General features: G+C 43.0%; 1 protein-coding gene across 7 annotated transcripts in view; it reads right to left on the reverse strand.

Annotated features, from left to right (window-relative positions):
- CDKL5 (cyclin dependent kinase like 5) overlaps positions 1-14,779 on the reverse strand; it is a 231,113-nt gene that overhangs the window by 61,057 nt on the left and 155,277 nt on the right. For all 7 annotated transcript variants that reach the window (XR_002092672.2, XM_014608233.3, XM_006272645.4 and 4 more), the window contains 2 exons: positions 11,397-11,517; positions 10,178-10,237 (listed from right to left, as the gene is read on the reverse strand). Coding sequence is in view for 6 of the 7 variants with exons in the window: in XM_014608233.3 (XP_014463719.1) it covers positions 10,178-10,237; positions 11,397-11,517 (181 nt within the window). In the remaining variant the exon portion in view is untranslated. The remainder of the gene's footprint in view (positions 1-10,177; positions 10,238-11,396; positions 11,518-14,779) is intronic.

Consider the following 14,779-nt stretch of genomic DNA (forward strand, 5'->3'; position numbering starts at 1 on the left):
GTCTCAATCAGAAGGTTTATGTGCTATCATTGATTTTAGCATTAAAAGTTAACTTGAAAACGAATGTCTTAAGTACCAGCTGTAAATGTTGACTGTCCACAGAGGCTTCATCTTGCATATATGAATATGGGTTGAATAGCCTATCAGTCCATAACTAGCATAAGCAACTGGGGTTCCAGATCCAGGCACTACCTTGGAGGGGGCACAAGAATGCTATGCTGCTACTGCTACTGGACTGGGGCTGAAGCAAGCACATGCTTCATGGCTCAGGCTGAAACAGGGCCAGGGGAAGTGTAAGTGATGGTGGAAGGGTGTGGGGGGCAAGGAGGGAAGAAACTGTGGAGGAGCAGAGTCAACAGGGACACAATTAATCAAGTCCACTCTGACGTGCTGTAATTACAGTGCTAAGTCTGTAAGTACCTATAGCAATTAGCAGGGGGCAAGTGGCAGGGGTTGGACTGCTTGACATCCCTTATTGCCTGTTCCTCTACTGCCTGCCCCCCATTGCTGCTTTCTCCATTGCATCTGTGGGGGATGGGATGAATGTAAGACAACTCTCCAATAATTAGATTCTATACATGGAAAATTATAACAAATTTATAAATTTTCCATGAATAGATTTTAATTATAGGGGGGCCGTCTTAGATTCAGGGCTGTCTTCAGGCACCCAAGTGCAATCTTTTCCATATACTTGAGTCTCTGAGAGAACTGCTAATGTAAAAAGAAGGTGGGTTCTTTTCCATCTCACTGCTCATTTTGTAACTTAATTTTACGGGTAAGATAACATCATCTTATAAAACAAGATGCATTAATGGAACTCCAGGGATTTGAAGGGGTGGAAAAGAAGCCCACTTTGTCACCTATGTCCACTTAGATGACCAAGAGATAGAATAGGAACAGGCTTAAAGAGTACAGGATGACTAGAATATGCAGAAGTAAGAATAATTTGGAATTCCTAAAAATTCTCTCCTGGATGCAAAAGCAACTGAGCACCACAGGGACACAGCAGCTGGAAAAGCTGATAATAATAAACACTCTAGGGCAGGCACTGGCATTGTTTTTGTAAAGTGCCAAGCATGCTGCTAATGCTAAGCAAATGCATACTAATCAGGCAAGACTGGGTCCAGAGAGATGTCAGCTGCGAGACTCTGGATGTGAAATGTTTGCATTTCTGGAACAAAGAATCAGGAGCTGATCAAAAATGAACTGGAATAAAATTGAGGGGCATCTTTCCATAGTTTTTATAAATGAGAGAGAAACAATAACAATTCTGGAACCCAGAAGAGATGCAGAACACGGCTTCACTTCTGGATTTAAGCACTGTTTAAATCTTATGGTTGATTTTCTGCTGCTTCTGGATTCTCAGGCAGCAACAACAGTTGCTAAGGGTGCTTATTCCTTCTACCTGTGCTTGCAAAGATTTTGATCTTTTATTTAGGATGCAGAGCCCCTTCCTGAACTTAGTCTGCAAAGCCCAAATCTAGGAGCACTGCAAAACACTAAATGCCATATTTTTTCCTCTTAGTAGCAGGTGCACTGAATGGGTGATAAGATTGTTATTAATATAGGTTTCAATATTTATTTATGAATGATAAATAAAAATGGTTTGTCTATACCATTTCAGCACAGTATCCCTAGTTGGATGGGATTGGTTGAAACTGGTCCACCCCTGCTGAGGGGCATATTCCAGGCCTGAAAGGTTGCCAGTGAAGCTATTCCAGTGCTGCTTTCAGGCCCACTGAAAATACAGGGCTTAAGAGCAGGTGCTAGAGATGAGCCTTTAGCAGCCTCACTGGAGAACCTCTAGGCCGAGTGCATCATTGGATTTGATGAATGGGTCCTGAGTGGGTGGGGCATGCTCAGCCCTCTCCTTGCCAGTACCTGGAGCTGAAGTGGCACAGACAAGCCTTCAGTGTCCCCAAGAATTAAGAATCTAAAGGTGGCCACAGAAATGACAGCATATGCTGGAATAATTCAGAAGTACAAATAATCCACATTTGTTAAAGTTTCTCACCCACCCACACCTCACCCGGCCAGCTGAGCATCACAAGAACATGATATAGTGAGTGAAAGCAAGGAGTATCAAGGGATTCAGAGGTACAGTGGTGCTGGGCAATAAACCCATCTGATGGACTAGCCAGCCACTTGATTTTATCATATTATGCAATTGATGACACCTCTCTAACAGACACTGTATCCCAGGTATCAATATAGAAGAATTATTTGGAGTTGTATCAGAGTTTAACTGTTAAAATAATCCTTCCCACCTTTGGTTAGTTGCCATCACTTTTAGCATAGTTAAAATTTTGTTGGGAATCTCTTTGAAGCAGGAAACTTGTCTCTTACTTGCTCTGTAAATTTTCTTTACCAGTTTAGGACACGGTAAAATAATCTAGCATTCTTTTGGATACTGTAAAAATTAACTTGTGAAATTTATCTTTTTTCCCCTTTAAGGAATGATAAGGGTAGGCTGATGGTTGGGCACTTTGTTAAAATGCTATACATACCATTACACCTAGACTGACATATTGGGGGAAGAGGGAGAAAATCAGTTACATGCCAATATGCCTATAAACAATGTGATGTTCAATATTAAATATTCATTAAAACACTGTTAAGACAAGTGGCTCCGAAGCAGTGGGGTGGGAATTATATCAATACAGCTGATGTACCAATCAGAATGCCAAAGAACTTTACATATTACAACAGATGCATCCGATTAATCAGTCTATTCTAAATACTGTTCCTGTCTTACTTTTTATTGGCAGAAACTACACCCACACAACATGTGTTCAGGCAACTGCCACATACAAACTCAATCTTATGCACTGCAATATGTACAAGAGTACAACACCATGAATTTAAAGAGATGTGTGTGAAGCCATTGGGACAGAGAAGTGATGCTTTAGTAGGTCTTCAACAATATTTCTGGGTCACGTTATTTTGTGTTGGAGCATCCTATCAGTTAAATATCTCTGCTGAGGAAGGAATATAACATTTTTGTTAGTGTTTAATGTTTTCATGCGGGGTTCAAACTGCTGCTTGTGCTGAAGCACTTAGATGTCATTTTGAGAGAGTATGTATGTAACTTGTACAGATGTCCCAATTCAGCTGTGGTTTTCTCTGCCCATGCCTCGAGTATGCAATAGCTTTTCCAACCATCTCTTGAACAAAGCAGGAGTACCAGGCCCTAGCAGCTACTCTCTCAGTCAATTCTGTATCAGTCCATGTATCCTCACAGCAAGTGTTTTAGGCTGCATGGTTACGTGTGTACATACTGGGCATTTTTACACATTTTCTGGGGGTGGGAGGGGAGCTTTAATTAGAACAGGTCCAAGAGCCACTCTAATTAAAGTACTGCGTCTCATGTATCAGCATCTTCATGCTTCAAAATGGTGGCAGTGGTGCTTTAACTAAAGCTAATCAAATGAGCTTTAGTTAAAGCATCCCCGCTGTCATTCTGAAGTGCAGAGACACTGATACACAAGACGCAGAGGCTGGAACGTACTAATTAGCCTAATCAAGTCTGCTTTGACATGCTGTAATTACAGTGTGTTGGAGCAGCCTCTCAGCACATAGAGGCACTTACTGTTACCAGTGTACAACTGTCATTCAGTACTTCTTAGTCATTAACAGTTTACATATTCAGACCTCCTCCTTTCCATCATAAAAATATCCTCTAATAAAGAGTGCTCTTTTAGTTATTCATTCTTCAATAGTCATAAGGTGTGAAGTAACATAAGTTTACTCATAGTTTGTACATGTGTAATGTAGAAAAGATTGTAACAATTTTTAGTCTTCTTAAACTATATTTGTAAAATGTTACTTAGTGTGTGCTAACAACATATGTATAAAGTACAATTAAAGACCGCTTCATTAAATGGTTTTCCTAAATAATAACTTCAGCCTAATATTACTCTTTGTAGCCAAGCCAAGTAAAGCTATTTTAGCGGGTCCTCAACAAAATCAGCTGAGTTTTTACTTTGTAACTAGAGTTCAATAAAAGCTGAAATACAAAGCCAAATTCAAAAGTAAACTATATAAATCCAATAAGATAAAAAGCTTGAAGAAAACAAAGAACTGAGTTGAAGCTCTCTATAGCACTGTTCCATCCAGGAGACACCCTCTGGTATTATTTTATTTTTTTCAATTAGGTAGAGCATATATCTAGCTACCATTCAGTGAGTAAAATCAGCATGCTTACCAACTGCATGAAGTAACATTACTGCTTGAAACTAGCCAGAATTCATCTGGATTTATCATTATCTGTCTTTTAATGGCAAGACTGTCATCCAAAATATGAGCACACTGTTTCCTTGCATTTTCATTTCCTTATACAGGCAGTCCTCAGACTTACAACACAATTGGTTCCTGAAAATCACATCTTAAGTCGAAATGTTGTAACTCGGAGCCAATTTTCTCATAAGAAACAGTGTTATAAATGGGGGATTTGTTCCTGAACCAAGGCCTGATACCCTATTTTCACCAAAAATACCCCAGAATTTTGTAATCGATCAATTACAGATGAGTGACATAGTTACATTAATGTATTTATATTGTAAATAGCAATCATATTGATTTGGAAGGACTTCTTTGAGGTGACTTTGCTGGACTTTTTGAAGGGCTCTTGGTTGGACTTTTAGAAGGGTTCTTGGCTGGAGTCTTCTCAGGAGTCTTGACTGCAGGTTTTTCTGGAGCCTTGTCTGATTTCTGAAAGAAAGCATCCAAGGAAGTTTGGACAGATGTTCTCCAAGGAGATGAGTGACGCAGCAAACTTGTTTGCTGGTGTGGCATCACATCAGATCAAGCGTTGTAAAGTCAAAACTGACGTCAAAGTTGAAACAGGGTGTCAATTTATAAACGTTGTAAATGCAAAACGTTGGAACTCAAAATGTTGTAAGTTGAAGACTGCCTGTACAACTACTTCATTCCTTCACAACAATTAATTTCTTCTGGTTATAAAATAACTACACTTAATATGGATGCCTCTCCTTTTGGCTAAGCATTTCTGGGCTCATCATGGAAACGCAAATTTGTTGTAATGTTTAAGCAGAATTAGTTTAGCTGTTTTAAAAAGTTTATTTTATAAGTGCTGAAATAAAACTAAAAACAGGAAACCCTCACTATTCACAGGTTCAGCATTAATGGTTTCAAATATTCGCAATTGCTGAACCCACTTCTTAAATACACTTAAAGGAGCTCCTTGGGAGCTCCGTGCTTGCCACTGCTGGGCTCCCGCTGCCACCGCCCGGGCTCCCACCATCACCAGCACAGCTGTGCCCCCCCATGCTAGCCGTGAGGGGCACTGAGTTCATGACCACAGATGGCATTCATTAATGCAGTGCCTTATTCATGCATTTCACCATTCACGGGGATATGAGAATGTATCCCCCGCAAATGGCAAGGGTCGCCTGTATCCTTACTCCAGATACCCCCCACAAAGGATCCATGTGCTAATTGGCCCCCCATTCAAGACTGAAACCAAGTGTCCTGGGACCCTTCACAAAATTATGCAGATGAGGAGCAGTGTTGTCTGGTATGTATCCACCCCACAGTGGGCTGGGCCACACTAATCGTATGTACCAGGCTGAGAGGGGACATCAGAGCCTCTCAGTTGCACAGAAGTTTGGTGATGTGTGCCAGACATTTAAGGCTTCTGAAGAAACAGGAATAATTGGAAATGTGAAAGAAATGCACTGCTCAGCTGTGGGAGTGAAGCGGAAGTTGAAATATATTTGATGTACTGGTTTACCGTGATTTGGAAAAGAGTCAGCACTGAGTACAATGGGCACTATGTTTTAGTCAGATGGACTACATTCATTTTTCAAGCATTTTTGGCACAAAGAGGAGACTGTCAGGGCTGGTTCTGGGCCCCCTGGTGCCAGTCTGGTATTGCAGTACCTCCAGGCCTGGTGCCAGTTCTCTGTGGAGGGAATACCTACCTGTTTGTTTTTTTAAGGGCTGTAGCAGGAGGCTTGGTACTCCTGCTACTTTAAGAGCAGGTAGGCGGCAGATGTGGCCGGAAACAATCATGGGCCACATGAATCATAGAAAATCAGGGTTGGAAGGGACCTCAGAAGGTCGTCTTGTCCACCCCCCTGCCCAAAGCAGTGCCATCCCCAACTAGATCATTCCAGGCAGGGCTCTGACAAGCTGGGCCTTAAAATCCTCCAAGGATGGAGGTTTTACCATCTCTGTAGGTAACCTATTCCAGTGCTTCACCAGTCTCCTAGTCAGAAAGTTTTTTTCCTAATATCCAACCTAAACCTCCCTTGCTGCAGCTTAAGACCACTGCTGCTTGTTCTGTCTTCTGTCACCACTGAGAACAGTCTAGCTCCATCCTCTTTGGAACCACCCTTCAAGAAGTGAAAGGTTGCTATCCATTCATCCCTCAGTTTTATCTTCTCCAGACTAAATAAACCCAGCTCCCTCAGCGTCTTCTAGGAAGTCATGTGCTCCAGCCCCCAAGCCATTTTCACTGTTCTCCGCTGGACTCTCTCCAACTTGTCTACATTCTTTCTGTAGCAGGGGGCCCAAAACTAGACACAATACTCCAGACATAGCCTCACCAGTGCAGAATAGAGGAGAAAAATTACTTCAATCGATCTGCTGGCAACACTCCTACTAATGCAGCCCAGTATGCTGTTAATTTTCTTGGCAATGAAGGGAACATTGTTGACTCATATGCAGCTTATTGTCCACTGTAACCCCTAAATCCTTTTCTGCACAGCTGCTAACATACTTGTAGAAACCCTCTTATTGCCCTTGCTAGCTGCAACTCCAGTTGCGATTTGGCCTTCCTGAGTTCGTTTCTGCATACCTGAGCAATACTCTTATACTCTTCCAAGTAGTCTGCCCAAGCTTCCACTTCTTGTAAGCTTCCTTTTTGTGTTTAAGCTCACCAAAGAGTTCTGTGCTAAGCAAAGCTGGTTGCTTGCCACATTTGCTATTCTTCCCGCACATCAGGATGTTTTGTTCCTGTGCCCTCAGTAAGGTTTCTTATTTCCCTCTCAGATGGGCCTCCCAGGGGACCCTGTCGATCAGTTCCCTAAGGGAATCAAACTCAGGTTTTCTAAGTCCAGAGTCCATACTCTGTTGCTCTCCTCTATGACCTAGAAGGGAGCTGGGCTTAGAAAGGATATAAGCCTGGATCCTGAGCTGAGCAGGCAGTAGAGTCCTGAAGGCTGGTTTGGGAACACTGCCTAAGCAGGATGGCTGCAGCTCCTGCATGTCAGTTTGGACAGTATCGTCTGTGACTGTCTGGAGGTTTTGGGGAAGGGACTAAGGGGTGGAAGAGGTCCCTAGGGACTCAGTTAGAGGTCCAGGAGCCCAGAAAGGGGCTGAGTGTGGGACCAGAGGGTCCAGGAGCCCAGAGGGGCTGAAAGTGGGACCAGAGAGTCTGGGAACCCAGAGTGGGGCAAAGTGTGGGGCCAGGGGTCTGAGAACCCATGAGGGGTGGAGGTAGGAGCCAGGGAGCTGAAGCCTGAGAGAGGCAGAGTGTGCAACGCTGGGTAGAAAGCCCGTGCTTGAGAGTAGCTGAGAAAGAAGAAATGCCCAGGAGGAGCAGGCCACTGTGGGAGCTGAACCAATGTAAGTGAGTAATAACACCTCCGAGGCATGGCGTAGGGATGGATGGAGATACACAAGGCCATTAAGGTAATGACCACAGACACCTGTGGTTCTGAGAAGCAGATAAGGTTTGGGAAGCCTTGCAACAGCCTCCTTGTCTAAAAGCTAGATACAGCAAGGTGTGGTAGGAGAATAAAAGGGTGATTGCCCAAAGACATCAGAGTGGATAGGATGGAGGGGACTCCAAGGTAAATACAGCCAACCCCAAAAAACAAAAACAGAAAGGTTCCCATCAGTGTATTTGCTCAATATGGGCCAGGTGTTTTAAGGGAATGCTCTCAACATGGGTTGTGTTGCATTCAATGACTTTATAGTTCGTTTCTATGATTGAGTACATGCTGCTTCTAGCAGCAGTTTAATAACAGATAATATGTTTAATGGGGGGTGGATGCTGGTACACAGATATAAGATGAGGGGCTCCCCCCCTCATGCTGATAGGATAAACACCTTATGCTACAGTCGAGTAAATATGGTACTATGTAACATGAGCGCTCAACCTACAGCAGGGGCAGGCAAAATACAGCCCGTGGGCCAGATCCGGCCTGCCAGGCCATTCTATCTGGCTCACAGGGCCCATAAAAAATTTAGAAAATTAATATGCATCTGTTCTCGGCTGCCTGTCAAAGACAACAGGAGCCAGGGGCAGTAGGATCAGGGGAAGCCAGTGACAGGACCCAGCAGCTCAGCAGCAAGTCCCGCCCAGCTCCACCCTGCCCCCACCCCCCCACCCCGACCCCCCCCCAGCCAGAAGCCTCTGCCTAGCAAAGCTTCTGGCCTGGGACCTTGGGGCTGTTCCTGCTTCCCTGTGCTGGAGAGGGAAATTCAGATAAGAGCTGTGGGGGAGGGAGGCAGGGGAGGACCGTGGGTGATTACCCCAGTCCTTGGAGCCAGCAGGGCTGGCTCCTGCTGAGTCCTGAAGTCACGGCCATGCAGCTGGGAGCAATGTGGTACTGGAGTGCTGTGGCGGGCAGGAAAGCAGGGAAAGTGGTGGCAGGTGGGAGACTGGCAGTGGGTGGGCGTGCAGCGACAGCTGGGTGGGAGTGAGGGGCCTGCACCAGGGTGCCAGGGCTGGAGGGGACCAGAGCAGGGCAGCAGAATTACAGGGCTCAGGCCAGCAGGGATCTATGGAGCTGGGCCAGGCTGTGCCAGCAGGGAAAGGAGGGAGCCAGCCCAGCTTGACAGAGCTTCTGCCGCTCAGCCTTGGTCCCCACTGGACCACAGGAGGACGGGACCTGCGCTGGTACCCTGAGGCTAGGAGCGGGTGTGGGGGTATGTGTCTGTGCATGCACGTATTTGTACAATGAGGAAGGGACAAAGCGTGTGTGTGCGTATGCACACACACAAATCCCACATGTACACCCCACCATACACATGCACTCCCACCTCGTGCTGCCATACATGCAGCCCCAACACCACCTGACACACCCTAGCCACCCTCTTCCCCACACAGCCCCTACAAACCCCATACCCACCCACACTCCACACATCCACACACACCCCCACATGCTCCCTCATCCCACACCCCCACAGTTATCAGCCCCCACACCCTCTCTCACACTCAACATACCCACACAACCACAGCCCCCCACAAACTTATAGTCACCTCCCCAGGCCCCCCCCCCAATATATGAGTAAGACTTTATTTTAAGCTATTGTACAATCACCCTATGTACACTACGCAAACACATGTAAATCAGGACAAAAATATTTTTTCAAATCAAATTAATAAATGTTATAAATGTTCAATTTTTAGAGTATAATTTTGTATTTTTCTGGTTCTGAGATGGCAAAACCCCTTGCTGAAAGAAGTACTTTTTGGGGGCAAGGGGATGGACTTCTGGTGGCAAAGGCTGGGGGTTAGGGGTGGGACTTCCGGTCACAAGATGGCGACCAGAGGGTGGGGCACCTGTCAAGAGGTGGGGCGCTACCCACACAGCCCTCAACAGCTTGCCAAAACTTGGTAAGCGGCCCTCCAGCCAAAATAATTGCCCACCCGTGACCTACAGCCTGTGGGCTGTTAATTCTGCCACTGCTCCCCTGCCAAATTTCCAGACCTGTGGGGAGCCCTGTGGGCCAGACAACATGGCCCTGCATGGCAGACAGGGCTCGCAGATCAGCCCAGCACCACTAGATGTGTTGGCACCACTGCTACATATTTCATATACCAATGAGAATAATGAAAATGTGCTCATATTTTTCCCACATAGGTCCACAGTCAAGCTAGCTTCAAAACTAACTTGTCCCCTAACCTGTATTAATGATAAGGTCCTAATAATTGAAAAGAAAACGAATAGAAAAAAATTTCTACAATAACTGCATTTAAACACCTAGTTCACAATAGGTGTTAATTAAAAGCTTATGACCTCTTCAAATTAACATACCACCCACAAATAGGAAAAAACTAAATACTGACCATTAGAATGTACTCGCAGTATACACAGCACAGAGTTTAAAATGAACCACGAGGAATTTGAGTTAAACTGATTGCTGGTTTTAAAATTAAATAGAGAGGTAGGTATACTAATGTCTTAAAATCTCTTCAACTTACCAAAATCACACAGCTTCAAAATATCATTGTGGCTTATTAAGAGATTTTCTGGTTTGATATCTGGAATATCAGAGACAAAAAAAAGGGGGAGAAATCTGTAATACAGTTGCTACCGTCCATTTTTAACAGTCAACTTGTTAAACACCATTATTTAATTGTAATAGAACTACAACTATTCATACAGCACTAACAAAATAGATCACAGTAGAAAGCACTTGAAACTAGTACTAGGCTTCAAATAAGCTGTTCTTTTCTAATCATGCAGAAGTCACACTTCTGTATTGTGTTTCCTTTTTAAGAATTCTCCCAGGTAATATGGGAAGAGTAAACCTGTCTCTTGCAGTTCTGAATGGGCACAAAATTCAGTATGTGCACGTGGAAATATCATTCTACTATCCAATTTATTACAAATATTTACCTTGTTTATATACAGTATTTGCCAGCTCAGAATTACCTCCTGAGGCTCCTAGTGTTGTTCTAGAAATAAGTTTTCCCCTAATTTCTTAGTCATAAAAAATAATGTAATCTCTGTATGTACAACCTTAATTCACTAGCTACATTTTACAATGAAATTAAGAAAAAAAAATATTTTTCCTGTCTATATTTTGATTCATTTTAATTATAACTCAATTAGCATTCTAGGTGAATTTTGTTACTGAAACCATCCATTAAAAAATGCTTGCAAAATCATGCAGTCAAATGTTTTATAAAATAAAAAACATAAATCTAGAAAAAGCCACATATTACAGTAGATCAGGAGAAAAAACTGTATTAAGGTACCTTTTAGTCTCTTTCTACTGGTAATGTCACCGTTGTAATTTTGTTTCATCATGGCAAAATACATAATCTTTACTTTAATGACCCTCAGAACTACACTATTTACTGGGCAAACCTTGCTTTATAGTGGTCTTATTTTTCTACCCTTTAGATACTTTTTAAAAGAAACTTTGGTAATTTTGAATATAGGGTAATTTATCTGCATAGGCACTGATGAGATTCCTATTATCATAGTATTTGATCTCATTCAAGTATCTGCATATCTCATTGGAAAAAAATGTCTAGGCTCATTTAAGTATGATTTGTTCTCAAGTAAAATAAAGAAAGAAAGAAAATAAAACACACTGATGTTAATATAAAATTTATAAGCTGCAGCACCATTCCCTATTATATGAAAATTACTGGTATGGGCTCATTTCTATGTGAAAAACTATACACTTACCTCTGTGAACAATATCATTCTTATGACACCAATGAATTGCTTTGATTAATTGGTAGATATAACTTTTTACTTTCTCAGGTGGAACTCCATTCGGCATTTCTTCTAGCAATTCAAGCATATTCTAAATGTGAAAAATATAGATATTAATTGTGAATAGGTAACTTGATCCCTAATTTGATTGTAACATACTGAAGTAACAATTATGCCTGCGAATCTGGCTGTGCAAATGAGCACGTTCACATCCAAGTAACATAATCTTCCCCTAGTGAAGGTCTTCTCTCTCTACAGGTGAAGCAAAAATCTCTTTTTATAAAGGAAAAATACTTAAAAACTCAATAATTATCAAGTGTAAAGGCAAGCATGTAAAAAAATCAGCTAGGTCCTGTTTTACTTAGAAATAATTGCTTAGAATTGAGTTCCTTCAAACAATTTGACAACAGAAAGTTCCAAAAAACAGAGCAGTTTATGAATCATCCTTCAATATTTTATGCAGTTTTTCTGGAACTGTACCAATCCCACATAATATGACTTTGTCTAAATATCAAAAAAAATGCTTTAACTACATCTATATAGTACAATTCTAGTGACGTAGATGCAGCTATATTGATCTAAAGGTGCGTCATAGCGGCATAGATATTTGTGTAAGGAAGTGAAAATAAACTAAGCCAGTCTAAGATACTTTGTACTGAAACAACTGTCACTCCTCCAGGGGTTGTACTGATTTGCCCATTTGAGTAGAAAAAAAATCAGATCCCTAATCAAAATAATTACACTGGCACAAAACCTCTGCGGTTACAAATCTTATGCCGGCTACCTCTCAATCAGTCTTGTGCACTAAAATGTACAGTGGAGATTAGCCTGTACTAAATCCCAGGTGAATGGGGGGCAGTATCTGCTCCCAACTAGAATGCAGAAAGTCTTATTACGGTGGGAAGAAGGATCTGAGAACATCAGCCTCAAAAACTTGAGGTACGTTATGTAGTACGTGTGTCTAGCAGTACATATAGTACAATGTTTAGTAGTAAAACTACTAGACATTATTAAATCATCACTTACAGTGCCTTCAAAGAAATGACAGAATTCTGAACCTTGTGTGGAAAAATTGAAAAAACAAATTTGGGGTATGTTATTTTACAAAGAACAACCTGTAACTGACTTGCAGATTTATGCAGATTTTTACATGGACAAAGATACTGCAGCAAATCAGCTCCTTTTCAAATGATAATGTCAGAAACACCTCAATGTACACCTGAATTTATCAATTTATAAATACACTCAATAACATATGAATGTGGGATATACTTTTTGTTATATTTGTATCTAAGATATGAAGTAGTCACAGATATCTCTAGTAAGACACTGTAGTGGATTTAGTTAGAATACTGGCCACCAAAAGATACTGGAGATCTCAATAAATAAGACTTGTCTTCTTAGTGTCATAACTGTGAACCAGAATATCAGTATCAACAGGGTGAAACATAAACCTATATATTTAACCAAGAGGGCGATGGATAAAGGGGATTACTTAAAATCAGACTTAGTCTAATCTGGATTTGAGTACTGCAGAGATAAGACTCTTTAAAGGACAAGAAGTACTCATCAACCAGCAGAGACCCTAAATAGAAACTAGCCTACTGTATAACATTTTCTTTAATTCTTCTCCCTCCTCCTCCCCTAAAATATAAGAACTGTATATTTATTTGTAATAGCCCTGAAAAGTATCTATAAAATACAGGAGAATCCATTTTATACATTGTGAAAATGAGAAGCATTTATAAATTGTGAGGTGTAATTGAAAATAAAGATGGTAATAGAAGTGGCATTATGCAAAAGCTCTTCCTGATATCTACATACATTATTTTATCCTAGTGTTTTTATTAGAGTAAAACTGGATCACGAAAATGTATTTTCTTCTTTAACTGCAAAATATAATAAAAATCATGCAACCTACTACATTCTTTCAATAAATATTATTAATATAACTATTTTAAAATTTGCACTTAGTTAACTAATTAAATATTTATCTCTCTTTTGTATTGGTCTTCAGTACTGTTGACATTGTTAGTACCATTTGATTAGCAATATCAACTTTAATAAAAAACTATATATTAGAGGTGTACCAATATATTGGTCACATATTGGATTAGCATCGATAACAGGAAAATTAACATTACCAGCAAGCAGGTTTTTTTGGCCAATAATGTCACCGATATATGCCATGTGCATGTACCCAGCCAGGAATGCAGCCAGGCAGCTTGGAGAGCAGTGTCCTACTGATGGGGAAGGGGCGAGAGGGAGGGAAGAGGTGTGGTGGGGGGAAGATCAAGGCCCCCATGGTGAGGGAAGGAGTGGAACAGGGGCAGGGACAAATGCTGCCCAGCCAGGATGGTGAATGTGACCCCAGGACCAGGAGCAGGATGAAGCTACGGGTGGCTCATCTAGGGGGTGCAGAGAGGTAAGGACGGGAGGCAGCTCCCTGCTGCTATGCGCATGCCTGGGAGAGGCATGAGGGGGCATGTGCCCGGCCCCCCGGATTTGTGTGTGGGGTGAGGGCAGGCTGCCCATTGCTGGCTTGGGGACAGGGGCCGTGCCAGCCTTTCCCTGGCAGGGGGCTGGGTCGGGGCTGAGCTTAAGGCAGGCTCAGCTGCGCGGGGTGGGCGGCGGAGCTGGGGAGGAGGGAGAGTGCTGAGGGGGAACTTGAGGGGCTATGGCCATCCCAAAATTCTCTGTAGCCACTCCTCCCAGTACCCCTGCCATCCACCCTGCACAGCTGAGCCTGCCCTGAGCACAGCCCCAGCCCCAGCCCAGCCCTCCTACTGGAAGAGGCTGGTGCAGCTCCTGGCCCTGAGCCCACAGCTGCCAGCCTACCCTCAACCTGCGCACAAATCCAGGGCGGGGGGGAGGGGGACACATGCCCCATACCTTCCCCAGGGGTGTGTGTAGCAGCGGGGCGCTGCCCTCCCTCCCCACCAGCTGGTCAAACCGCTCACAGCTCTGTCCTGCTCCTGGCCCCAGGGCCCCATTCACCACCCTGGCTGGGCAGTGCCTGCCCCTCCCTCTCCCTTACCATGGGGGCCTTGATTTGCCCCCTATGCCCCTTCCCTCCCCCCCACAGACTTACCAGCAGGACATTGCTCTCCAAGCTGCCCTGATGCATTTCCGTAAATTGGCCATTGGATTGGTATCGGCTGACATGGCTGGTTATTAATTGGCTACCAGTATCGGCCAGGAAAATGTTTATTGGTGCACCTCTACAAAATATACAATAGTGGTGCATATATGAATGCATTTGGCGTGTTGTTGTGGCTATGATGATCCAGGTAATGTCTAAGAGGCAAGGCTTTTTCTTCTTTTTTTGTGACATTTTTATTGAACCAACTGTA

This window comes from Alligator mississippiensis, chromosome 1, assembly GCF_030867095.1.
Source record: "Alligator mississippiensis isolate rAllMis1 chromosome 1, rAllMis1, whole genome shotgun sequence".
Taxonomy (NCBI): domain Eukaryota; kingdom Metazoa; phylum Chordata; order Crocodylia; family Alligatoridae; genus Alligator; species Alligator mississippiensis.